This window comes from Rhinolophus ferrumequinum, chromosome 19 (assembly GCF_004115265.2).
Source record: "Rhinolophus ferrumequinum isolate MPI-CBG mRhiFer1 chromosome 19, mRhiFer1_v1.p, whole genome shotgun sequence".
NCBI classification, from domain to species: Eukaryota; Metazoa; Chordata; class Mammalia; order Chiroptera; family Rhinolophidae; genus Rhinolophus; species Rhinolophus ferrumequinum.
The window spans coordinates 14,510,147-14,537,488 of record NC_046302.1 but is presented as its reverse complement, the minus strand read 5'-3'; the positions used below and the strand labels follow the sequence as shown (position 1 = coordinate 14,537,488).

Sequence of the window (27,342 nt, the reverse complement as noted above, 5' to 3'; positions counted from 1 at the left end):
AAGAAGAGAAATTCCAGGTAAATAAAATCACATTACACCTTAGAAAAGGAGAAAAAGAACAAATGAAACCCAAAGTCAGCAGAAGGAAGGAAATAATAAAAATTAGAGCAGAACTAAAGGAAGTAGAAAACAAAAAGACAACAGAAAAAATTACGACAAAGAACTGGTTCTTTGAAAAGATTAATAAAATTGACAAACCCTTGGCTAGACTCACTAGGATAAAAAGAGAAGAGACATAAATAAACAAAATCAGAAATGAAAGGGGAAATTACCACAGATGCCACAGAAATACAAGGGATCATAGAATACTATGAAAGATTATATGCCACCAAATTCAGTAACCTAGAAGAAATAGACATGTTCTTAGAAACATATAGCCTTCCTAGGCTGAATCACAAAGAATTGGAAAATCTAAATAGACCAAATCAACAGTAAGGAAATTGAATCAGTCATCTGAAACCTTCCCAAAAGCAAAAGTCTGGGACCAGATGGCTTCACTAGTGAATTCTACGAAACATTCAAAGAAGTTCTGATACCTGTCCTACTCAAACTCTTCCAAAAAATTGAAGAAGTGACAATACTCCCTAACTCATTTTATGAGGCCAACATTCCTCTGATACCAAAACCTGCTAAGGATAACACACACACACAAAATTACAGACCAATACCTCTGATGAATACAGATGTAAATTCCTAAACAAAATTCTAGCAAATCGAATTCAACAATGTATTAAAAAGATAATACATTACAACCAAGTGGGGTTATACATCCCAGGGTCACAAGAATGGTTCAACATATGCAATCGATCAATGTGATACACCACATAAACAAAATAAAAAACAAAAATCATATGGTTGTATCAATAAATGCAGAAAAAGCGTTTGACAAGAGACAACATCGATTTATGAGTAAAACACTTAATAAAATGTGCATAGAAGGAAAATACGTAAACATATTAAAGCCCGTATATGACAAGCCTTCAGCTACTATCATAATTAATGGTTAAAAACTGAAGCCCTTTGCTCTATGTTCAGGAACACGACACTTTATTACCTCTGCTTTTCAACATAGTATTGGAAATCCTAACCAGAGCAATTAGGCAAGAGAAGGAAATAAAAGGCATCCAAATTGGGAATGAAGAAGTTACATTGTCACTTTTTGCAGATGACATGATGCTATATATAGAAAACCCTAAAGACTCTTCCAAAAAGTGATAAGCAATAAAAGAAGACCGTAAAATTGCCGGCTACAAAATCAATGTACAAAAGTCCATGGCGTTCTTGTACACTAACAATGAAATCTCAGAAAAAGAAATAAAAAAAAAACACATTTCTTTTTGCAATTGCAACAAAAAGAGTAAAATACCTAGAAATGAACTTAACCAAGGATTTGAAAGACTTATATACGGAAAAGTAGTAAACTTTTTAAAAAGAAATTGAAGAAGAAACAAAGAAATGGAAAGACATTCCGGCGTCATGGATTGGAAGAATCCATAGTTAAAATGGCCATATTACCCAAAGCAATATACAGATTTAATGCAATCCCCATCATAATCCCAATGGCATTTTTTAAAAAAATTGAACAAAAAATCAGATTTGTATGGAACCACAAAGGACCCCAAATAGCCAAAGCAATCCTAAGAGAAAGGATCAATCCTGGATGTCACACACTCCCTGACTTCAGCTTGTACTACAGGGCAACAGTAATCAAAACAGTATGGTATTGGCAGAAAAACACACACACAGACCATTGGAATAGAATTGAGAAACCAGAACTTAACCCACATAAATATGGACAGCTAATTTTCAACAAAGAAGCCAAAAACATACAATGTAGAAAAGACAACCTCTTCAATAAATGGTACTGGGAGAATTGGAAAGCCAGGTGTAAAGGAATGAAATTAGACTCCTGTCTGTCACCGTGCACCAAAATTAACTCAAAATGGATGAAAGACCTAAACATAAGACCTGAAACAATAAACTGTATATAAGAAAACATAGGTACTAAACTTACGGGCCTCGGGTTCAAAGAACATTTTATGAATTTGACCTCAAAGGCAAGGGAAGTTTGTAAAAGCTGAAATAAATGAATGGGACTATATCAAACCGAAAAGCTTCTGCATGGCAAAAGAAACCATCGACACAATAAGGAGGCAACCAGCCGAATGGGAGAAGATTTTTGCAAACAATGCGCCCCGATAAGGGGCTAATATCCAAAATATATACCGTGTTTCCCTGAAAATAAGACCCAGCTGGACCATCAGCTCTAATGTGTTTTGGAACAAAAATTAATATAAGATCTGGTATATTTTATTATGTTATATACCATCCGGTCTTATATAAGACCCGGTCTTATTTTAACATAAGACCGGGTCTTATATTAATTTTTGCTCCCAAAGACGTATTAGAGCTGATGGTCCAGCAAAGTCTTATTTTTGGGGAAACATTGTAAGGACCTCATACAACTCAACAACAGCAAAAAAGCAAACAATCCAATTAAAAAATGGGCAGAGGACCTGAATAGACGTTTCTCCAAAAAAGGCATACAAATGCCCAATAGACATATGGAGAAATGTTCAACATCACTAATCATCAGAGAAATGCAAATAAAAACCACAATGAGGTACACTCCACACCAGTTAGAATGGCTATCATCAACAAGACAAATAGTAAGTGTTGGAGAGGCTGTGGAGAAAAGGGAACCCTCATACACTTTTGGTTGGAATGCAGATTGGTGTAGCCGCTATGGAAGGCAGTGTGGAGGTTCCTCAAAAAATTAAGAAAGAATTACCATATGACCCAGCAATCCCTTTCCTGGGTATCTACACAAAAAATCTGAAAACATTTATCTGTAAAGATATATGTGCTCCAATGGTCATTGCAGATTTATTTACAGTAGCCAAGACATGGAAACAACCAAAGTGTCCTTCGATAGATGACTGGATAAAGAAGTTGTGGTATATATATACAATGGAATACTATTCTGCCATAAAAAAAGGGATGAAATAGTACCATTTGCAACAACATGGATGGATCTTGAGATTAATATGCTGAGTGAAATAAGACAGAAAAAATCGAGAACCATATGATTTCCTGATATTGGTGTAGAAAACTGAAGACAACAAAAGAACAAGACAAACAAATGAGAAAACGAAAACTCATAGACACAGACAATAGTTGAGTGGTTGCCAGAGGGTAAGGGGGGAGGGTGTTGGTAGATGAAAGTAAAGGGGATCCAATTGATGGTGATGAAAAGAGAACTGACTCTGGGTGGTGAACACACAATGTGATATATAGATGATGTATTACAGAATTGTACACCTGCAATCTGTGTAACTGTGCTAACAATTTTTACCCCAATAAACTTTAATTTAAAATAATAAATTAAAAAGTAAATAAATTGACTCGCTAAAATTTATGTTTTGTTTGAATTTACTGTTAAAGTTGTTTCGGTAAAACTGATTGTCAGTCTTCCTCCGTTTCATTTTGTAAATGTGATGTGACCTCCTGGTAGTTGTTATTTAATACCATGTTTATTTTGTCGTTTGCTTAGAAGTTATGGCCATTTAAACTGAAAGTTATTGCGTACTAGTAGATTTTCACCTGATAATGCATTTTCTTGGTTTGTTTTTTAAACTATAGCAATACACTTTATGATTTCTATGAAAATTTGAATCCTTCCTTAGAATTTGCCGTTACTTAATAGCTTTTTAGAGAGATGTCATTGGCTTATATTAAGAAATAGCTCTTAGAATCTTAACAGTGTATCTAGTGGTATAATTGAGGGTGTTCCTTATTTTCCACTACCTCTTTTTGTGGTGCGTAATGAGAAATTCTGGATCAGTTTAAAGAGCATGAATGCTAAGTTGTGTTTTTTGTTTTTGTTTTATATTTTTTGGTTTGGCTGCGGAATTTGTCTTTTTGGCCCACTTTTCATGTATGCTTTTTTTTGTTTGTATGTTTTGGGTTTTTTTTCCCTTGTTGTGTAATAATTTCCTCTTTCAGTCATTTCAGCATGTGCTATATTGCAGGTATTTGCTAGAATCAGCCCCTGTACACAAAAAAATTTCACAAATAACTTTTACTCCCCAAAAACTTAATAGGCTCCTGTTGACTGGAAGCGTCATCTATAACATAAATAGTCTCTTAACACACATTTTGTATGTCGTGTGTTATGTACTGTATTCTTCCAGTAAAATAAGCTAGAGAAAGAAAATGTTAGTAAGAAAATCATAAGGAAGATAAAATTCTATTTATAGTATTTACTGAAAAAAATCCAGATATACAGTTCAAACCCATGTTGTTCAGGGGTCACGTATACTTAAACATGTTTGTTTAAAAAGTAAAACACTTAAAGAATCCCTCTAGTCAAAAATGGAAAATATTAGTGCATTAGTTGACACCTATTAACCTGGTATCCATTATAACTTCCAACTTATCCTTGATAGGACATTCTTACATACAAAGTCTCTGATATTTTGATATTTAACATTTTGGACTTTAAAAAAAATATTGGCTGCATGGCTATGTGAATTTATCTTCAATAAAGTATGACCATTGTCTGAGTAGGTTTCTTTGTGCTTTTTTGTTTTGTTTTTCAGTGTTACCTCTATTTTAAAAAATTGTTCACGTGTATCGCCTAAAGAAATCAAACTATTTGATAAAGCTTGTTATTAAAAAAGAACACTTCCTCCTCCTTGTGCCCTCTCCACCCAATCATAATCACTTCTCAGGGAACCATTTTCAGCTTTTTTACTTGAATCTTTTAGTAACCACTGCCATATTTCTAAGTAACTTTTATATTGCTACTTGTTGATTCTTCAGTTTTAGGCTTTATCTCTTGACTTATGGTTATGAAAGATGAGAACATACTCTCTTTTGCCCGTTCTGTTACAAATAAGCCTCCTTCCTGTTCTCTCCTTTTTCAGTAAAGTTATATTCTGGTTTGATCAGTATTTACTCTTTATTTTATTACAAGCATATATAAATGCTAGTCACTTTATTGCACAACTTTGTTGTTGTTATACTTTTCCTTTCCTAAATTTATTACAAATTAAATCCTAAATTCTCTGCCAGTTGTCTGGTTTCTTCTTGAGGTGTTTAGATGCATATATAATTTATTCTTGGAGACATCTCTCTTGGAACTTGTCATGTGTTCCAGTCTAGACGAATTATTTTTATGCCCCTTATCAGTTGTCATTCTGTGATCTTCCTTCACTTTCATCCTGAGGATTTCCTTTGATTTCTGTATTTGGCAGATATAATTAAAAACAAAACCTACTCCCAACCTAGAAAACTTCTTCAGAAATGTAGACAAGAAGGAAAATAATTTTATCATTGAATAAACATTAAGCCAGAATATAATGCTCATCATAACAATTCAGTAAAGAGATTGCAAAGACTGTAGGAAATTTTACTCTTTTATAATGATAAGTAAATACAACCCATTATATTTATGTTTTCAAGATAAATTGCTAAATGTCTTTATGTCTGGATGTAGGATTTGAAATTTGGAGTCAGGTGACGGCAAGTTAGGCCCAGGAAACTGAGAGGGCTTTATGTTTGAAGATTACACTTCAGAATTGGCTCTCAGGTCCCTGACAAAATATTCCTGAATTGTGAATCTGTTAAGGGGCTTACTTTATTTAGCATTTAACCTTTCATGTGTCCCCTGTCTTTTAAAAGAATCTCAAGTTGCTCATTTTTTGCTGAAACACATCCTTCACTAGTTTCCTAAGAAACGATACATGTGAGATAAAATTAATGCTCTGAAACTGTGTTTATTCTACTCTGATACTTGATTGATTGAATTGAAAGTTGGACACAGTGTTCTGTCAAAATTATGAAAGCATTGCTCCATTTTTGCCTTGGAGCTTTCATTGTTTCTGATAAATTTAAACTTGGTTAATTTTCCTTTTTTTTATGTTTCCTGTGTATTCTCTCCAGAAGCGTACAGAATCTACTTTTTGTTCTTGACAGGGCAAAATTTTATAGTGATACATGTTTGTGTAGATCTCTATATTATTTGAAGTATTTCATTCTCTACCTTCCATCATCACTGTTTTCTCTGCCTGGGATCCTTATTTATTTGACATTTAATCGCCTAGACTGGTTCTATGATTTTCCTAATTTTTCTATTTTTCTTAATCTTTTTGTGTTTCTTCTGCTTTATGTTCTGACAGATTTTTCTCAACTTTATAACTTTTCCATTGAATTTTTCCTATCTGCTGTACTTTAACTTCCAAGAGTTTTTCCTGGTTTTCTGAATGTTCTTTTATAGATCCTTTTTTTGTTTTAGGAATGTAATACCTTTTTCACCGATAAATAAATGGTAGTTTTTAAAAAATCTTTACACAGAAAATCTCTGTTGCTTCCATGCTAGTTGCTTTTTGTTGTTTTTTCTCATTTTTCAGGTATCTGGTAATCATTGGTTATTTGTTTATAACTGAGTTGGAGAAGTAAAGTACAGATGGAATGTGGGCGAGGCTGTTGACTGTAACTCCACTAAAGGATGAACTGTCTGTGACATTTTGTTGGGGGGAAATCCTGTTGTCAGTACCTTTGGGTCTTTTTGTTTCCTTGGGCTGGGCAGTGTTCTGAAAGAAAAATCTTTAGTGTCTTGCCTTGGGAGGAATAGTTTGCCTCTCCAGGTTGTTCCTAGCCAATCAAGGAACAAAGCTGGAGTGGGAATGGGGATAGAAAGGTCTTAGCGTCCATATGCATCCATTCAGGATTACCCCTTCTGTTCTTTATAGCATTTTACCCTCTCCTTCAACTTACATGCTTACCCTTGATTCAGAGATTCTCTGCTTTAAAAACTTTTTCAGAGAATAATCTTTCTGTCATCTGCCAGTGGCAGAGAGCGGAGATCTGGGGAAATACATTTCATTTTATTTATTTATTTGTTTTTGCCTTTCTCTTTTGACCCTACTTCTAGAGGCACCTACTAGCACCAGTTTCTGAGTGGTACCTGGGAATTCTGTAGTGTAGATTGGTTTCTAGCTTTTTCCGTTGCTCATTGCTGTTTTAGAGTTCAGTTCTTTTGAGACTACTAGGACACTTGCCACTGTCTATCCTGTTTTTTAAAAGTAAGTTTTGTTGTCCTTTTCTGTTTTTTCTTTCCTCTCTTTCTTATCTTTGCCTTCAATACTAAATTAAAGAAATCTCTTTGTTGTCATATTCCTCAGGTCTTAGGAGATAGTGAAAATAGATGTGTGCCTTTAATGTGCCATCTTTCTCAGGGAGTCTGTTTTGTCTTGTATGTCACTTTACATTTTCTTTCAAACAAAGCATGCTGTTTAATTTAAACAATTTATTCAGATAATACCTGTGAATATTTAAATTCCATTCTTCAGAAAATTAGGTTTTTCTCCATCATTGTGTACTTTTCCCTTTTTATCTCATCTTACACCTTGACAAAGTAAGATGTTTACACTGTAAGGATCTACACATGTTCAAAGGTAATTTAGAAATCAAATTGCTCATGGTAGTAGATTAGGGACCTCAGTACATATTCTAACAAGGTTACATCACCACAAGGCTATCTTTACTTTGATTATTTGGACTTCATCTAAATTTGCTATTCAGGTGCCAAAAATTCTCTACTATCCCATAATGTGAAAGAATTGAAAGAATCCATGACAAGAAATGCTTAAACTTGAACTATTTGGATTTTTTTTCTTTATGCTTATATACATTGATTTAGCGTTTGATTATTTCTTACCTTGTATCTTTACTGATTCGATATTTGAAGTTTTACATTTTACAATGTATCAATTTATCATTTGCAATGTTTGGCTTATGGGTATCACTTACCAATATTTGTTGGATTATTTTTATATGGAAAAGAAATTCATCAGAATTTGCTTCTGTTCAGTTATTTCTTCCTATTTTAAAAAATGCTATTTTATTTTAAAAATGAATTAAACGTGATTGGCATATGAGAAAACACATTTGCAGCTTATTTGCAGGTAATGGAGAGGAAGTTAAAAAATAATTTATTTTTTCCAGTGGTTTATCTTTACAATATGAAGAAATAACCAAGGGACCAAATTGTGTAATTCGAGGTGTTACAGCTCAGGGCCCTGTAAATTCTTGTCAAGGCAAGGTAAGCATTGTACATAAATGTTATAATACATGTTTATTTCTTATGGTAAAAATGAAATGGAAAATTCAAAATTGAATAACCTGTTTTTGTAAAAAGATGACAGTAATGTTGGTTCTTAGGAATTAATAAGGATCGTGTCACCTGACTTAACATTTACATCTCTAAGAAAAATCAGCATGTTTGCTACTGTTGTTTTCATTAAATATTTATTAATTATTTTTTAGCTGTCTTCTTCATCTTCATTCTATCCAGTTTTTTCACATTCAGAGCCATTTTTTCAACAGCTATCCAATACTACTATGTTTTATTTTTTTCTCCTCTTTTTCTTCCATCCATTTTTGAAGTTTTAGAACAGAAACAAATATATAACAAACTTTAGCTCACTTCTGTAAACATACTGGGTTTGGTATTTGTATAAAGGAAAGTTTTTTCGGAGGAATAAGATTAGGGAAGATAAAACCGTAAACTTCAATAAGGTTAATTATTTAATTAGGTATATAAAGCAGCTAACAGATTTATATGACTAAAGGGAACACTAAGGCAAATTAAGTAATACATTGTGTTTTATTTTCACTGTATCATTATCTTCAATATGTATTTTTAAATTTTCCCTAGCAAAATGATGTTTCAAATAGAGCCTGTGAATTTAAGTACGTACTATATACTACTGCAGTTTATAATCTAATCAAAGATCAAGTTTTGTACATCTTTCTGAATTCATATTTTCTTGGACAAAGAACTTGAGTCCATGGAAAATTTGATTTCAGTGAGATAAAACTTATTAAAAAGATTTTTAGATTTTTAAAAAACTTTTATTTTGAATTAACTAATCTAGAACACCATGTTGCATTTGGAGATTTGGGGTTTTCTTTTTCACCTGACTATCTTTCCACATTTTTTATAATGTCCATCCTGTTTTTGATCATTATTCAGAGGTTATGCCTTTTAAATCTGAAGAGACTATTGTCTGTAAAGCAATACGTCAATTTTTTCACCTGCATCTCTTCCATACATATATATAATTTTAGTCAGTATAAAATTGCTAAGTAGATTTCTATGATGGTAGAAAATGAAAAAATAAATCAGAATTAAAGTGATAAACTTCTTAAGCATTTATGTAAGTCTTGTATTTTTTTTCAACAGAATTTTAATCTGAAGGTTATTCTGCCAGGTTTAAAAGAAGACTCACAGATTTTGAAAATTAGATTACTACCAGGTAATATTTTTAAAATATTCCTAATATTTACCTTTTAAATAATACTCTTATAATGTATAATGAAACTTAAAAGGTGAGGTGCCTTTTAGTTTGATTATGGTACAGGTCTTAAAAACACATTGAATGTCAAACATAGCACTGACATAAATGACCAATTGAAAAACAGGAAAACATTGGGATGGCCAGATGGCTCAGTTGGTTAGAGCGCGAGCTCTGAACAGCAGGGTTGCTGGTTCAATTCCTACATAGGCCATTGAGCTGCGCCCTCCACAGCTAGACTGAAGGACAACAACTTGGAGCTGATGGGCCCTGGAGAAACACTGTTCCCCAATAAAAGTAACATAAGTTAAAAAGAAAAAAAAAAGAGCAAGAAAACATTGAGGAAGACTTTAGTGAAGTTCTAAAAATAACCTTAGGATAAAAATTTGAATATTGAAAATATTCTGAGGAACTATTCTTAGGGATATACTTAGGCTAATATTAGAACTGGATCAGTCCTTTACCTTTTTTGATACAGCTGTAACTTTCATACTTTAAGAAGAAAAGTTTCTCATGTATTTATGTTGTTAATTTGATAATGACATCAGTTTGAAAATGAAATTACATTAAAGTTACATGGGGTAGAAAATGCTGGCTTAATTTGAGAGGTAGTCTATTGTAGAGATTCAAAGAGTATATTTTGAACTCAGCCCTTCTGGGTTGGAATCTAAGCTGGCACTTAGGAGCTAGGTAAACTTGTTCTATACACCAGTTTCCTCTTGAGTAAAATGAAGTAATATTTACTTTCAGAGTTGTTGCGAGGATTTAATGAGTTAATATAGGCAACCCTTGCTTTGCACATTCAGTGGTAACTGAATGGAAGATGTACTTGCAATATGCATGACTTCTCATTAACACAGTACTATGCAAAGTGAGAACTGCATGTGCTTGTAAAACACCTAGAATAGTACTTGGGATGTAATTTTTAGCTCTGATATTAACAACACCATGATACCTTTCTCCATATATGACCTTTTGTGTTGGTTTTAAGTGAAAAGAAAATTATTAACTATTTCTTTTTATAAATTAAAGTAGTTTGATGTTTCCCTCAAGCATGAATTGATTAAAATGTAAAAATTAGCACATTGGTAGAAGTATAATAAAATCATTGCATATTAATAAACACTTATAATGCTTTTATTTTAGAGGTTAGCTAAAAGTCTGAATTGGAGTCGTGAAATTCTTAGTAACCAGATGGTTCTGGCAATTTTTTAAAATTTGAGAGTGAAAGTGGTAAAGTTGGAAGTAGGAAGGTGTAGTGATAATCGTTAGGAGGTTTCAAACTACAAACCAGAACTTAAATCTGAGTCTGCCATTCACTAGCCATGTGACCTCAGTTTCCTCATCTATAAAATGGGGACAGTAATACTACCATCTTTATTAAGATCATTGTGAGGATTATGAGAACAGTGCTTAGTTAAAACAACATGTTAGCTGACATATAATAAAAAATAAATTTTACTAATAATATTATAAACTAGAATACGTGTTTCTAGTAACTGTTCTTTGTAAACTTGTGTTACCAACATTTTGCATAAATTATATTTTAAAATATCAGTGTTTATAGAGCATATCAAGTCATCTTGCTGCAGAAGTGTAAACGCTCTTTTATTAGAGGAAACTTGTGTTGTTCCTTACCACATCAACGTAGTGGGCAAGCTGACAAATTGTTGGGTTATGTCATTAGACTACCTGATCCTTTGAACGTTTTTATCTAAAATGTAGGTACGTGTTCCTGAGAAATCAATTAGTGTATAAAGTTAAAGTTAGTAAATAAAAATGTAGTTTAATAAATTTTTACTTTTCCTCTTGAATAATTTTTTTCCAGGATCTTTTTAAGATTTTATGTGTATAGTTGATTTCTATTATGAGTTATCACAGTGTCATATAGCGTGTTGCATAAAACTATGTCTAGACAACAAACATTTTTATACAGTTGAGAAAGCTCAGGGTCATATATAGAATCTATACATTTTGGGAATAGAAATGATAAAACATGAATATTGCTTATTTTTTCCTTCTCAGCATTATTTATAAAATATTAAAACTTGAAATGTTAAAAATTATTTCGTTTTCTACTTCAGTATTTCAGTCTTAACAAACTTTAATTTCCTGGTAGGTCCCCCTCATCGATTGAAAGTGAAACCTGATTCTGAAATTTTAGTTATAGAAAATGGAACAGCTTTCCCATTTCAGGTGGAAGTTTTGGATGAATCAGACAATATAACAGCACAACCAAAATTAATTGTTCATTGTAAGGTAAGCTACTGTAAGGTGAAGAATATGTACATTTTACTTTGAGTCCTGTTGTAGTATGTAGAAATGACTATATACGAACGTATTTTAGCTGCTTTTATAGGACGCCTTATATGATACCCTATATCCCCGAAAATAAGACCCAGCCGGACAATCAGCTCTAATGCGTCTTTCGGAGCAAAAATTAATGTAATACCTGGTATTTATATTATATTATATTATATTATATTATATTATATTATATTATATTATATTATATTATATAAGACCGATTCTTATATTAATTTTTGCTCCAAAAGACGCATTAGAGCTGATTGTCCAGGGAGGTCTTATTTTCTGGGAAACATGGTATCTAGGTCTTTAATTATTTAATGGAGATATTTGTGGGATAGCTCATTGCCAGGAGCTTTCAGAATCTCTAAGCCAATAAGATGCTAGCTGTGCTGAGTTTCATAAAGAAACTTATGAACTAAAGAATCCTCCCCTCTCCTTCCTTGGTTCATTCACTTCATTTCAGATGAAGTAGTTATGAATGGAATAATAGAAATGTCCTTCAGGACTGGGGATGGATGGATAAATGAAGATGAGTACCCTGTTTCCCTGAAAATAAGACCTAGCCGGACAATCAGCTCTAGTGCGTCTTTTGGAGCAAAAATTAATATAAGACCCGATCTTATACAATACAATACAATACAGTACAGTACAGTACAATACAATACTACAGCAACAATAATAATAATATAATATAAATACTGGGTATTATATTAATTTTTGCTCCAAAAGACGCATTAGAGCTGATTGTCCAGCTAGATCTTATTTTCGGGAAAACACGGTAAAAGACCACAAAAAGGAAAGGAAACCCCAAATAGGTAAAGTAAAAGAATAGTGATTGAGGAAGTTGGAATTTCTTCCGAAATAGATAAATTTTACTTAGAAGTATAGAAATTTAACGTTTTTCATTCAGAAATTCTTTAGAATATTAGTGAATTCTACTTAGAATTTTCCAATTTATAACCAGAAATAGTAGCTGTAGAGAAGTAGTTGAAAATTTAAATTATTATTGAATAATCAGTTACATTTATTGGGGTTTTAAATTATTTGTATGCTTTTAATAGTTTTTAGGTGCTCCTAACCTTCCAGTCTACACTGTGGATTGCAGTAGTTCTGGAACCAGTATTTTATCAGGATCTGCAATTCAAGTTCAGAATATTAAAAAAGACCAGACGCTTAAAGCTAAAATCGAAATACCTGTAAGTTGTTATTGTTATTCATTGGTATTATATTGAGTCTTCATACAAATACTCTGTAAGAGCTTTATAATAAATTCTGTAAAGTTGTTTGACTTTCAAAAACGAGGTATTTGTGGTTCATTTAGCCAAAGGTGAAAAAAAGGAACATGAAATAGTACAGTGAATAATTTAACAGTTTGTATCAAATATTAGTAATTTTCTTGATCAAACCTTTTATAATATCTGTAGCTTTTATACATTTACATATTCCTAATTAATTTTTTCTTCAAATGTGACATTTAGGTGTCAGTTTTATTTTTATAGTTTAAATCTGTTCTTAAAAAATTTCATAAATATTCCCACTTACACCACCAGTGAAGGACATACAAGCACTTGATTTTTATGTATAATTTAAAAAACACATAGCTTTTAATTAGTATTTTCATATAAAGAGATTTCTGTGTTAATGTGCCAGTTGGATACTTTTTATTGGATATACATCGTGTCTGAAGGTGAATCCAGCCTGATACAAGCAGTTGATCTCCTAAGGTTGCTGAATGGGATAACAAATACTTAAACAAGTAAAATACTTAAATGTGATTTCTTTATATTGATATGGTAGATGATGAATAACCTAATTCCAGTTGACTGATGCTTTTCTACTAATTATACATCAAATAACATATCTTGAGCCTCAAAAGGGTAAAAGACAGGTCTTATTTTTTTCATTAGAATGAGATGACTTTATTCCAATTTTTTCAAGCTAGTTATATTTGATAATCTTCAAATATTTGTTACATATTTCCTTTTTTTAATGATATGGGCAACATATTTTTGAGCATACTATCTTCCAAAAGATCAAGAAGATTCAGGAAGAAACGATTTGAATTTAGGAAGGAATCTGAGCTTGGAAGCAAGAGTGACAATTATTAAGAATTATGTAAATACTCCAGGGCAGCAACAGGCAGAAGACCCAAGAATCCAGGTCGTTTAAGACAAAGACCAAGTGTATCATGTAATATGCCATTAGGAAATGTTATCCAAAGGCAGTGACTCTGGAGTTTGAATCAGGCAAATAAGATATGCATATGATGGAGGATAGATTATTTGTCTGATTTTCTGTGAGGTAGGAAATTTGACTATGTTGTTCATGTAAATGGGCTTTGTGATAGGAATGACTGTAACTGATGAGGAAGGAGATTTGACCTAAGTAAGATTGTAAAAGTATTTTAGGCTTAAGCTAATTTTGAATTTTGTGTATCCTGTGGAATGCACTACACTTAAATTATGAAAAAATGATGTACTATTTTAATTTTGTGTGACTAAAATCAACTTATGCAGCATAATTCAGCTCATCTTTATTGATCTGTGGAACACTCCTGATGACTTATAAATGTGCCAGCTTAGCCTTCAGGACATCTAGAATCCTTATCTAGCTATAAATAAACTTGTCCACTTACCCCAATGTATAAGGAATTGAAAAAGAACTAGAAGCGTCAGTATAACCTAATATCATTAAATAATATATTTTACAGCAATTATTTGTCTCTGATTTTATGGAAAGTTTTTAACTTCTTACATCTATATATTACATTTAACTTCTTACATCTATATATTAATAGATATTAGTCACCAAATTTGGGTCATGTGATGAAAATTTCACAAGTTTGCAAAGCTTTTAAGTTAATTTACAAATAAGGGGAAGGGAATTCTTTTAAATCCAAATGTGCTAATTTTAGGTTTTAAGAATGGGGCACTATCATCATTTATAACTTGATATAGATGGTACAAAATATGGAATTATTAATACTAGGGTCCTCTTAATGACAAAACCTACGAATGTTAGTATATAAGATGATCTTCCATAATATTGAAATAAATTCTTAAGCAATATAAGAGTCACCATTAAAACCAAAAACTATATTTTCAATATAGATTAATTCAGTGTATATTTGTGTTTCCTTCTCTTTCTAGAGTTGTAAAGATGTGGCACCTGTGGAGAAGACTATTAAGTTGCTTCCCAGTAGCCATGTTGCAAGATTACAGATATTCAGTGTGGAAGGACAAAAGGCAATCCAGATCAAACATCAGGATGAGGTTAATTGGATAGCAGGCGATATTATGCATAATCTTATTTTTCAAATGTATGATGAAGGAGAAAGAGAAATCCATGTAACATCAGCTTTAGCAGAGAAAATTAAAGTAAGTATTTCAAACAGATTGGTTATTTGCAGGAATTTTGTTTATTTTATGCTTAGAAGACTCTGAACAAGAAGTTTTATAGGGTAACCTCTAAGAAGATTATCACAGAGAAATAATACTCTTTAAAATTCCAGGCTAAATAAGATTTTTTTTTCCATGTACTAGATTGAAATGTGAATGATTCATGTGTACAAAATTGTACTTAGAAAAATGACTTTGACACTTAATAACAAAATTCCAGCCTTTGACGTTTTGTTTAGTTGTTTCTTCCTGACCAACTATTTCTGCATTCACAGTCAAGATCACCATCTTACCAAAGCAATGCATTTGTAGCTATTCTGAATGCACTAAATAAAAGGTGTTAAAGGTAAACAGTGAAACAATATTGTTAATTATATAGAGCCCTGATTTGCCCATTTGATATTGGCATAGCACTCTCTAAAAGCATGATTCTTAGAAAACAGTTTGGTTGGTTCTCAGTAACTAGGTGGGCCTCATCAATCTACTGACGTTTAAATACATCATTTGTACCTTAATAGGGTAAATCAATATGTTGAAACATAACTTATCACTTCAGAACCAAATCAAAACGGTTAGATTGTTATCACATAAAGTAGACAGCTCTAGAACTCTTCTTAATGTTTAATTGAAAGAATAGTGGACAATCTATGCTTGCTCTTTAATAAAAGTACAGTCAATTCTGCTGCACATACATTCCCAAAAATCACTGTATTATGTAAAATTGTGTAATAAAAATCATAGGGCTTACAGGAAAATTGAGACCTAAAGGCATAATTTTCAAACCTCATCAGTCACCCATTTGAAAAAAAAAAGATAAGAAACTAATAAAGTAGTACCAAAAACTGTAACACATTAAGTGATTAAGAAGTTTATAAACACTATAAAAATGTCAGTTTACTTGTGGAAGTAGGTGCAGGAAGGGTTACAGTTTGCAAGTTACTGTGAAGTGGTGAAAACTCCACTAGATCTGGACACATGTGGCTCAATAAATATGATTAGCTGAGGTGGCTGGTAGATGTTTGAGGTGGGTTATTTTGTATGTTCCTGCATGGCTTGGTTTAGTTGTGTACAGTTTTCTGTGTTAAACTATTGTAAAATAACATTTGCTATATACTAGAATTGTTCCCTAATATTTTAATTGCATTAGAACAAATTTTCATTTTTAAACCAAATATTATAGCAGAACAAACTGCTTTTTCCCTTGACAATTAGAGAAAAAACTTTAAATCTTGTGTGAGAAAATAACTTTCTAAAACTCCCAGTTTCTCTAAGGCAATTAGAGATAAACATTCCCCCATCTCTGGAAAGCCAACATTTGTAGACCCTTATATAAGGGATCCCAATTAACTAAACATTTGGACAGTTGCAATTGTGGGACAGGATTTAGAGATTACTTTTTTGTATTGTCATATCCTATAGCCATCTTAAGTTTCCAAATTTAGGATCTGATATTTTAAGAGAATTGTTTAACAGTTCCAACTCATCTTATTTTTAAAATCTTATTTGGAATAATCCTTGCTCCAACCAGTTTAGCTTTTCCCTCCTAATGAGAGAAGGGAGGATTGAGAAAGAAATAATCCTGAAAGGGAGGCAAGTGATTTTTATCTGTATCAGCAGATTTGAAGGTAAGTGGTTTAAAAGTGGTGCCAGAATCCTGGCTTCTGAACTGGTTCCTGGCTGTCTCGTAATAGTGTTTCCACATTCTAGTTTCTTATTAAGGTTAAGAAGAAACATTGACTGGAGAGCTCTTCTGTATATAACCTTCCTTTTGCCATTCTCTAACCTTGTGGCCATTTTGCCTCAAATCTAGTATTATGTATTTCTTGGTTTCCAAAGATTTTAAAACATGCACCTATTTCTTGACAATAAAAGATAATAAATACTACTCTCTTATCAAATTATAATCTATAAAGTGGCTTTTGTGGTCTTTGGAGAATTCTTCAACATTGAGGAAAGTCAACCCAAACTGAGCTGGGAATCCACTGAAGGAATAGCACAGCCTTTTTTTTTTTTTTTAAACTTTTATTTATTTTAAGTGTGTTTTTCCAGGACCCATCAGCTCCAAGTTAAGTAATTGTTTCAATTTAGTTGTGGAGGGCGCAGCTCACAGTGGCCCATGTGAGGATCGAACCGGCAACCTTGTTGTTAAGAGCACAGCACTAATCAACTGAGCCAACCAGCCGCCCCCTAGCACAGCCTTTTTAAGTAACTCCTGTTTGCTTCTTCCATTATTTAAAAAAAAAGAGTTACAATAAAGAATAATGAGAATAAAAGATGGTTTAGAAGGATAAAAAGTTGACTACGAATATTAGAACAGAATAAACTGGGATCAAAATACTAAAATGTCAATGATTTAAGAATCACAACTGTAGAAGGCTAAAAGCAGAGAGGAAGTTGAGCTAAAAATTAAATAGAAAATGTTGGAAGTTTAAAAGTAGGATAGAGTAGGGTAATCAACTTTAAAATATGGATCCAATAACAAATTAAAATATGGAATGCAAGAGACGTAAAATTAAAATAGAGCTAAAAGCATTCAAGAATGGGTTAAGACCAAAGGGTGGCCAGGATGGTAATTATATCAGTGGACATAATTTCTGTTTCCTGAATAAGGGTTCACCTAACTCTCATTTAAAGCCTATATTAGTAAGATTCTTTTTTAAAATGAATATTACATCTCAGAATTGATCACATGATTTGATCTATATGTTATTTTTAAATTATAATGACCACAGTGATAATCTTGTGGCAAAACTAATGACTTAAGAATTTTCATTTTATTGCATTGAAAGATAAGACAACACTAACAACAAAGACAAATAAGATACTTTTTTATCATAGCAATATGTAAACCACCATCGTTCTGGTCATAAAGGGGACTTTTTCCTCAGAGGTAGGGAGAATGAGTTCTAATTTAACTTTAAGAATCTTCATTCAGTAAGATAAGTGGCAGTAGCAGGGCATTGGACTAAGCTTTATATTATACTTAAATATGAAATTTTTCTCTTAGGTTAATTGGACTCCTGAAATTAACAAAGAACACTTGCTACAGGGTCTGCTTCCTGACGTACAAGTACCAACATCTGTAAAAGATATGCGCTATTGCCAGGTTTCATTTCAAGATGATCATGTGTCTTTGGAAAGTGCATTTACAGTAAGGTTTGTGTGCATATTATATTTAGAGGTATTTCAAAATTCAGTGCATGGCAACAAAAATACTTTTCTCAAAAGCACACATGTAAAAGTTGTTTCTAATGTAGAAAATATTAGTTTCTCTGAAATATGTCTTTGAAAAGCTTCATTGGAGATAGTGGCTAGTGTTTAATATCACTACACCCTGCACTTAATTGGCCCTCTAATATCTGTAAGAACTAGAAGTTTCATTAAAGGAAAGTCCTCCTAGTGCAAGCAACAATGAAAACACCTGCAAAATGACAGATATGAAAAATATAAAATGTACAATGTAATCAATGTATTGTTCAGAAGAAAAAAATTCTTTTCGTTGGCAGTGATGATTTTCAAAACTGAGTCCAACTAGACCTAATGTAGAACTGACAGAAAAGGGGAAAACAGGTAAACACAGAGGGTGCCCAAAGAAAATGTATACACATTTTAAGAATGGAAAAAACTATTAAAATTGTAATACTCAATATACACTGACAACAAGATGAATGCAAGCCATGTGTATACATATTTTGATGCTCGCAGTATTTTAAAAACCCTGTCTTTTACCCTGGACTGTCAATTCCTGGGTTACCTCTTTTCCAGTTACACCCTTCACTTTTATTCCTCTACCAATTTCCATACTATTCCCAACACTTAGAATAGCTCCATGTTTGAGATAAAATTTTCAAATGTACTGCTATCCAACCATAGCCAGATCTCTTGATGAGTTATTCTTCCCCATCTTTTCTTTCTCAGTGCTCTCTCGTCATAATTTGTTTTTAATCCAGCACAGATACTATGATTTAACACTTCTGTAGTTTTTTGTTTTTGTTTTTTTTATCAGTATTCTCTGCCATCTTTGCAAGCTGTCTTTTCTCTGTTTCCTTTGGGTTAACAGTGATGTTCTATAAATTGAGTTTTTTGGAAGGGTGTTGTATTTAAGTTTTAGAAAGTGATATATATATACGTGTATGTGTGTGCATGTATATGTACCTAGGTAACTCTTTAGCATATTGAAACTACTTTAATTTTTTCTATAGTAAATGATGTAACTAAAACTTGTTAACCAATTTCAGACCCCTTCCTGATGAACCTAAACATCTAAAGTGTGAGTTAAAAGGACCAAGAAAAGTACAGATGGGCCAAGAGCTTCAAGGAGAAATAGGTTAGTATGGCCTGCTTTTTTTTTCTTTAAAATACTGATACATGTCCTTATGTTCATGTTTTGGCATACATAATCTGAAAGGAAAGGTTTGATTTTTATATACAATTATTGGTTTGAAATCCATTGTTGGGAAAGATTGAAGTATTTTCACTATCTTTGTCTAGGCTGACATAACTTAAATCAGTTTTGCAAAAATGATTTGTTGGAAAAGTGTTAGCTTTTGTTAGAAGTAATAATAGCTATTATCAAAAGTATAAAGTTAATATATCTGTGAATTCATATGTATCCCATATTTTTCATATATCTAGACTATTACATAATACTAAATTATTTTCAAATTTTCCTGTAAAAAACCTGATTACATTAGCATCATGTTAAATATGTAAACATAGATGTATTTTTGTAGGTTCTTGATTTTTTTTGTAGTGATTATAAAATAAGTATAATTATTTTTTATAAAAATACATAAGAGAACAAAGAGCAAGTTTCTAAGCAAAATTTTATTGAAGTGTGTACGTGTATTTATAGATATATATATCTTATTAAAATGTGTTTTAAAATTAAACCTTTCTTTTAGTTATAATAGTTACAGATCAGTATGGAAATCAGATTCAAGCATTTTCATCAAGTTCTTTATCTGCCTTGGGAATTGCTGGAATTGGACTTGATAGCTCACAGTTGAAAACTACTTTTCAGGTATGACTGCTTTTCCTAACAGTAGGCTTATGCCATTGGTTTACATATAACAAAATTTTGGGAAAACAAAAACAACTAGAGCATATTTGAATTTAGTGGTTTACAATGAAAAAAATCATAAGAGGCTTTACAAAAACGTTTTATAATGAAAAGGTTTGAACATATGCAAGACATAAAATAAATAGTATAAATAATTCACATGTTCCCATCACTCAGCTTCAACAGTCGTCACTTCCCTCCTTAACATATCATTTTGAAGAAAATTCCATACATCATTTTACCCATTACTGCTTATATATATAAAGGAAGTTTTTCAAGCAGCTATTTAAATAAAATTTCTTAGTGCTCACACCTTGCACTAAAATAATTGTGAAAGTTTGCATCTGTGTAGTTGAGATTAGCTTGAAAAATAAAAACTGAGGTACATTTATTTCAGTTTAAAATAATCAAGCAAACATAATGTATTCTGCTTGGAGAAATCAAAGACAGCTTTGGAGAAAAGGAGGCTGGAATAGGACCTTCAAGGAACATGCTAGGCCAGAGTAGATGAAAGAGGAGGAATTCTAAGGCCCAAGTGAAATTGAATCCATTTTAGAATATGTAATGCTTTTGAAAGCATCTTCCTTTTAGAACCTCCATTACAATTTTTACCTGACAGAATAATCATAAGGCTACCCTCCTTGTTGCCTTTCCTAACTAGAGTTTCTGTTTCCACTAATCTGTTATGCTGTTATTTTCTTAGTTTTCAGAATACCCCTTTTAGTATATCTTAGCTCTGTTGAAGAACTTTTAGTAACGTTTTGTTTACTGTACAAAGATAAGATTTACCCTTTCACTTTCAGGTTCTTCCATTATTTAGCTTCACTTATGTGTAGATGAAATAAGATAAATGTGCTCCTGCTATTATGCATAAACAGTCAGCTTCCTATCACTTTATGCACAGACTCCAATCCTCTTTCAGTAATTGCTCCTAAATTGTAACCTGTCTTCCTACATATTTAGTTTTCCCCATTTATTAAAATACCCATCAGCATATAAGCATGCTATATAATATTTCTTATCTTAAAAAAACATACCCTCCCCCTCCCCCCAAAAAAAACACACCAAAGCTTCTTTTGGGTCTGAATCCCTGTCCATTTATTGCTTTATTTCTCTTTTACTTTTTATAGTATAACTCCTTGAAAGAGTACACTTCTCTATACTGTTTTTACATCCTTCTCTGTCACGTGTTTTTCTGTCCTGTTCTACCTGACCAAATTCATTGTCAATTTTCAGTTCTCATCTTATGCCACCTATCAGACCTGTCAGCATTTTATACTATTAATTTAGATTCTATCACCTTAGTATGGCCCAAAATATCGTGTAGTGTTCCACCGCACCTTTCTTTTCCCATAGCTCAATAGTCTCCAGCCAAGTAGACTTCTTCCTACTGTCATTTTACAATTGATATATACTATCTTGACTCACTGTCAACCAAACAACAGGAGTCTACTCCCAGTCTCTGCCGATAGAAAACAGAGCCTCCGTTTTTTTAAATAAAAAGTAGTTTTAATGTCATTGTTTCTTAAAATCATTTGTGCATCTACGTGAAATGTACTGCAATTCTGAAGTACTTTTCTGTGATAATTTGAATATTAGACCTTAGAGAGTGACGTTCAGAATTTTATATTTCATTTTCAAGATTTGAAGTAAAACAGAATAACTTCCAACATGACATAAAAATCACCTCTTCAAAATGGCTTTTGGTGTTTCACTATTAAATGTGAAATTCTAGGTTAAAATTTATGTATTTTGAACTTTCAATATGTTTTACTAATGAATATTTAGTTTGTTTTTCAAATATTGAAAAATTCCTGTGCTCATTGGGATTTTGGGAGAGATTAATTTTGATTATTTTGCAATATCTTTTTACAGAAAATGTTCTACAAATAGTTGTTTCAGAACATAAAACATGAAATTTAATCTCTGATTTTTAAAATCTGATGGACTAGATTTGTATTTAGTGGAAATTTAAGATGGTGAAATCATTAAGGGTCAGTATTAAAATACAAATACTATAGTACTCTTGCCAGCGTGGAATTAGTTTATATCATTCAATCACATTGCAAAAATTATAGGCTAGTTTTATTGATTCCCATTAATATAATGTGTTAATGTTACGCATTCTAAGTACCAGAAATTGAGCAGTCACAAATCAAAGCCCCTACCTTCTTGGAGATCACCTTGTAATGTGGAGAGCATTCATTAGGTAAGTAAGATATGAGTGATAAGAAAAATAAAGTGTGATAAGGGAATAGAGTGCCATTAGATTGGGTAGTTGGGGAAAACCCCTCTGAATAAGATATCCTATGTGCAAACAAACACCTGAAGAAGAACAATGGAAATATTTGTAAAGAATGTTGCACACAGAGGGAAAGAGCCAGTGTAAAGGGTATTAGGCAAGTACTTGCTTGGCTATGTGGGGAACAGAAAGGAGTGTGTGTAAGTATAAGTAAGAGGGAAATTAGGATAAGATAAGGTAAAAGGACATAGCCAGACTTTTTAGATCTCTCCTTCACAAAAAACAAGTTCAGTTTCTCCTCTCAAGGAAATGAAATTTATGGTGTGCCAATATTGACATGTGTGCAAGTAATCTGCCATTGTTTTACCCAGAAACACATTTCCTGTCTTTTCTCAATGTACTTTTTTATCTCCCTGTCTTTCCTCAATGTACTTTTCCTCACTAGGAAAATACACAAAGTATAAGTGTAAGAGGCATCAAATTTATTCCAGGTCCTCCTGGAAATAAGGATCTTTGTTTTACTTGGCGTGAGTTTTCTGACTTTATTCGAGTGCAGCTAACTTCTGGACCACCAGCTAAACTACTTCTTATAGACTGGCCAGAATTAAAGGAGGTAAGTACCTTCCTGCCTTGATTGAAAGAATTTAATATCACATGGCTTATTAATTTCAGTTTGTCAGTAGATCAAAATACATATATTTTGTAGTTGAAGTAACAACAAATAACAGTAGTAACAGTAACAACAAAAAGACAAAGTAATATGGTTCTTAATATTTCATTAATTAATCGCTGTGTCATTTGTTAAAAAATAGTATAATTCAAATCCTAAAAACATTGTTATAGAAAATTTTCAAACATGCATGAAAGTAAAAATAGTATAATGAAACCCCAGTTAAGCAGTTACTGATTTTTGCCAATTTTGTTTCATAGTTCTCTTACTGACTTAAAAAAATGCTTTTGCTAGAGTTTTGAAAAGCCTATCAGATATCAAGTCATTAAACCCATACAAACTGTATGCCTTCCTATGCAAGTAGTTAAATCTTAAATACTATTTAGCAAATGTCTGTCAAACCTATTACCTTTTTTGAGTATTTACTAAATTTTTAGAATTCTAATTTTGAAATGTTCAGATTCTGGCATTTAGTTATGGCATAGCAGGGCTTTACCTGTTGGTATGACAGCTTACATTTTTTTCTAAAGGAAGATGAACTCACATGATCATGGCAATAGGTGAAATTATACTACTAAAGGAACAGATCATCTGAGAAAAGTTTACATATGGTGCTCTAGTTTGAGATTGCCCTTTTTGATTTGTGAGGTTAAAAAAAAAACAGATAAACTAGTGTATAACAGTTACTTTAAAATTTTTGTCTGTAATAGTGTGTTGACTGAGGAGTTTCACTGAAAAGCCACTGCATCTATTTTTATCTGGGAGCACTTATACTATGTATATTAATACATTCTTTGTGCCTAATGGTGTCAATAAAGGATTTGTTGGTTCACTGTATTATGAAATAATTGCGTACCTTTGAGGTGGAAAAAAATTTTCGACATGTTCATCTTTTTATATGATTTTGTGTGTGTGGAGGGGAATATCAAAAATAATGACAGCTTGTTAACTCAAAATTTATTAGAAGATTTAGGTGCAGATAACATAGAAATCCAGAAGCTTTTAAAATAAAACCTAATATTAATTTCTCATTCTGTTAGAGATATCATTTTATGTGGATAGGGCTGAAAAGGTAATCATTGAATAGCTGGTTTCCCTAAAATTTCCTAATTTAATTCTTGACCCACCTTCCGCCTACAGAATATCAAGTGGAAAGGGGTAACTGATTAAACACCCAAGCATAATAAATAGAAAAATATATATAAATATATAAATATACACATATATTCCCTCATTTAATCTTCAGCAACATTATGAAAATTATTACCATTCTTATTTTATAAATGAGGAAACTGAAATCCCAAAATATTAAAATACAAACCAGGACTAAAAGTGGCAGAGGGCAAATATGTATTTATGAACATTTCGTTTTGAGTATTTGCCTTTTGTCCACTATTTCCCAGAAAACTTTATGACTAACATCTTGGGCAACAAGTCGTTCACTGAAGGATATCCTTTGATAGGTTGACAATTATATTAGGAACAAAGTACCATAATGTGTTTACATTTGGAAATTGTCAGCAATTTTTTAAATTCAAGCTTCTTAGAAACTTTGGCAGATGGAATATGGTCAACTATAGCCATATAAACTTTGTGATAGTCAAGCATTTTCACTAGATTAGTCTCACGGGTATTTTTTTTTTAAATAAAGTCTTTATTCATACACAGCATTGCTTTTTCTCCCACTTTTAGCAACCTCCTGATGTAATTTGGGAACCAACTACCTTACATAAAGTGGGGGATTGAAGAAACAGAGGAAACATTATTGGTGGGAGAGATGATAAATCAGCTTTCGTTTTTTGCTAGTTAGTTCTCTTCCTTTTTTTTTTTTTTTAATTTTTAAAATCTGACACGGAGGATTGGACCTTCATCCAAGCAAGGTTTCTTGCTTGACTGTGTGTTTACTTTGCTATATCCAGTATTAATATGTCAGCAAGCAAATTCCCAGAATTACACAAGCCTTACATAAAGTAGGGGGCAAGCAAGAAGCGTTTTAAGCCAACAAGACAGTCTAGATTATCAGTGACTAGACCTATTTAAGGGCTAAACTGTATATTACTGCTTCATGGCAGAGTGCTGAAAATTGACAGAGGAGCTAAACTATAGATAGCCAGTGCTAAATCTGAGAACCTAAGATAAGCTTCTATTTCCTGTGAAGTCATTCTAATATATAACTTTTAGGAATGTGTACAAGGCAGTAATGTCAAATGCTATTTTTCCTTTTATCAAAGTATTAATCATTTCTATAAAGGATCATTTCTGACAATATAATTGACTTTCAAAAGTTTTTTTTAATTGATGAAAAAGCCATTTATGAATAGAACAGATAAATTAAGTGATCATTTTAAGTATACAAGTATAATTATATTGTTTGGCACATGTTTCAGTGTTTCTTGAAATATTTATATCTGTGTCAGTCCATTACAGTGATTAATGGAAGAGAATTACAGAATCCTCTCATTGTTCAACTTTGTGATCAGTGGGACAATCCAGCACCCATACCACAGGTTAAAATAAATCTAATAAAAGCTAACTATTTAAAGGTAAGTTTTAAATGCCGTTAAATAATTTTTCCTTACTTAAAATTCTGAGTTTCATTCTGATGATAATATCTTTAGGTGTCACATTTCTCTTTCTTTTTAACGTAGTCTTTTAGATAACATTTATTATTGCTTAATTTAATCAACCTATGGATATTTCATAATTATTTTGAGGAAGTAAAGTTCATATCTTGCAAGCAGTGTAATAAGGGGCAACATTCTAAACTCTGAGTGTTCATTATGTAATACTAATGTTTGCATCTCAGATTAGGATGGATAACACTGACAAGGTGTGAATGAAGGACAGACATAAAGACCTCCAGTATGGGTTAAAGAACAGTTATTATTGGGGAAACTTATAAGCAAAAAGAGTCATGTGAGTTACCTGTTCTCTACTTGCCTTATGGAGAGCTACCAGGACTTGGGCATAGCTGCTAGACCTATACTGGGTTGTGTTCTAGGGTTTGGGGCAAGCAAAACATGGCCTTATGTTACATTTGAGGGCAAATATAGTGTTTGGGTACCAGGAAGTCCAAGATTAGATATTTTACATGAGTATTAGGATAGCCAGCTGCTTACGATCTACTAGGGACTTTGGATGCCTGATGCAAAGTTGGAAGCCCTCCTGTAAGGGAAAAACTGCCAGTCCCTTGGAAAGTTGCATTTTGGCAGAGTCCCTACTGTTGGTTGAAGGGAATTAATTTGTCCCAGCCACGTTGTTACCAGGCACACAGAGTTCCTGAGGTTAAATTCAGTCAGACTTTAGTATCCCTCCACAAACACTTTATAATTTTAGTGGATGAAAACAGTTGATAATACTTATGTAAATACACAGTTCTCTTGAAATTAATCCATTAGTTCGATAAGAATGGCAACAGGAATTTCCCAGGACTTGACAAGTTGATCTTAAAAGTCATACAGGTTATTAAAGTGCCAAGATGGCTTGTGGTCCACATGGACTTGTTTTCATAGTAAAGTAATCTGGGTCAGAGGTCTTAAACCTGTCAAAAAAGACTACGTTATTGCTTCAATATAGCCTGAAATAGATTTGCTCCTTTGGCTTAGCAACAAGGATTTAGGACCCAGATGGAAGAAATATGTTGAGAAATGTGAGTTGAGAGACAGTGGATCAGAGGTTAAATGTGACAGGTACAAATACAGGACTTTATTTTGTCATTTCACTTTTGGAATATACCTTCAGTGTTTATGTAACCAAACTTCACTTGATATAACATGTTACTGAAACAGTGAACGTTGAATCCTGCAACTTAATAACTGAAATACATGAAATTATAGTTTAATTGATCAAGATGAGTGATTATTATCCTTTGGATTATGTGATTATATATTACATGATTTCAACTACAGAGTGTGCCAAAAAAATACATACACATTTTAATAAAGGAAAAAACTATTAAAATTGTAATACTCAATATATTCTGATAACAGAAGATGAGTACAAGTCATTTGTATACAGTCAATTGTATACCAATTACAGGTTTCAGAAATGTGTGCAAATACAAGTTTTTGATAGTAATAGAGGAAAAGAATTTGATCTCTAGAATTTTCTAAGTAACCGTCTTGTTTTGTTTTGTTTTTAGCTTACTCCTTCAAACCAACAGCATAAAACAGATGAAAGGGGCAGGGCTAATTTGGGAGTGTTCAGTGTTCAGGCCCCTAGGTAAGAACTGAGAGTTTAATAGTTATTAGTATTATAAATATTGTTTTTTATTATTACATGCTGAAGTTAAGAATGAT

General features: G+C 32.3%; 1 protein-coding gene across 1 annotated transcript in view; it reads left to right on the top strand.

The window, feature by feature from the left end:
• SMCHD1 (structural maintenance of chromosomes flexible hinge domain containing 1) overlaps nucleotides 1-27,342 on the top strand; it is a 146,036-nt gene that overhangs the window by 64,201 nt on the left and 54,493 nt on the right. The window contains exons 21-31 of the mRNA XM_033087399.1: nucleotides 8,011-8,107; nucleotides 9,251-9,323; nucleotides 11,482-11,621; nucleotides 12,734-12,868; nucleotides 14,822-15,049; nucleotides 18,078-18,226; nucleotides 19,309-19,397; nucleotides 19,975-20,093; nucleotides 22,820-22,987; nucleotides 25,462-25,587; nucleotides 27,186-27,265. Of these exons, the coding sequence (XP_032943290.1) occupies nucleotides 8,011-8,107; nucleotides 9,251-9,323; nucleotides 11,482-11,621; nucleotides 12,734-12,868; nucleotides 14,822-15,049; nucleotides 18,078-18,226; nucleotides 19,309-19,397; nucleotides 19,975-20,093; nucleotides 22,820-22,987; nucleotides 25,462-25,587; nucleotides 27,186-27,265 (1,404 nt within the window). The remainder of the gene's footprint in view (nucleotides 1-8,010; nucleotides 8,108-9,250; nucleotides 9,324-11,481; nucleotides 11,622-12,733; nucleotides 12,869-14,821; nucleotides 15,050-18,077; nucleotides 18,227-19,308; nucleotides 19,398-19,974; nucleotides 20,094-22,819; nucleotides 22,988-25,461; nucleotides 25,588-27,185; nucleotides 27,266-27,342) is intronic.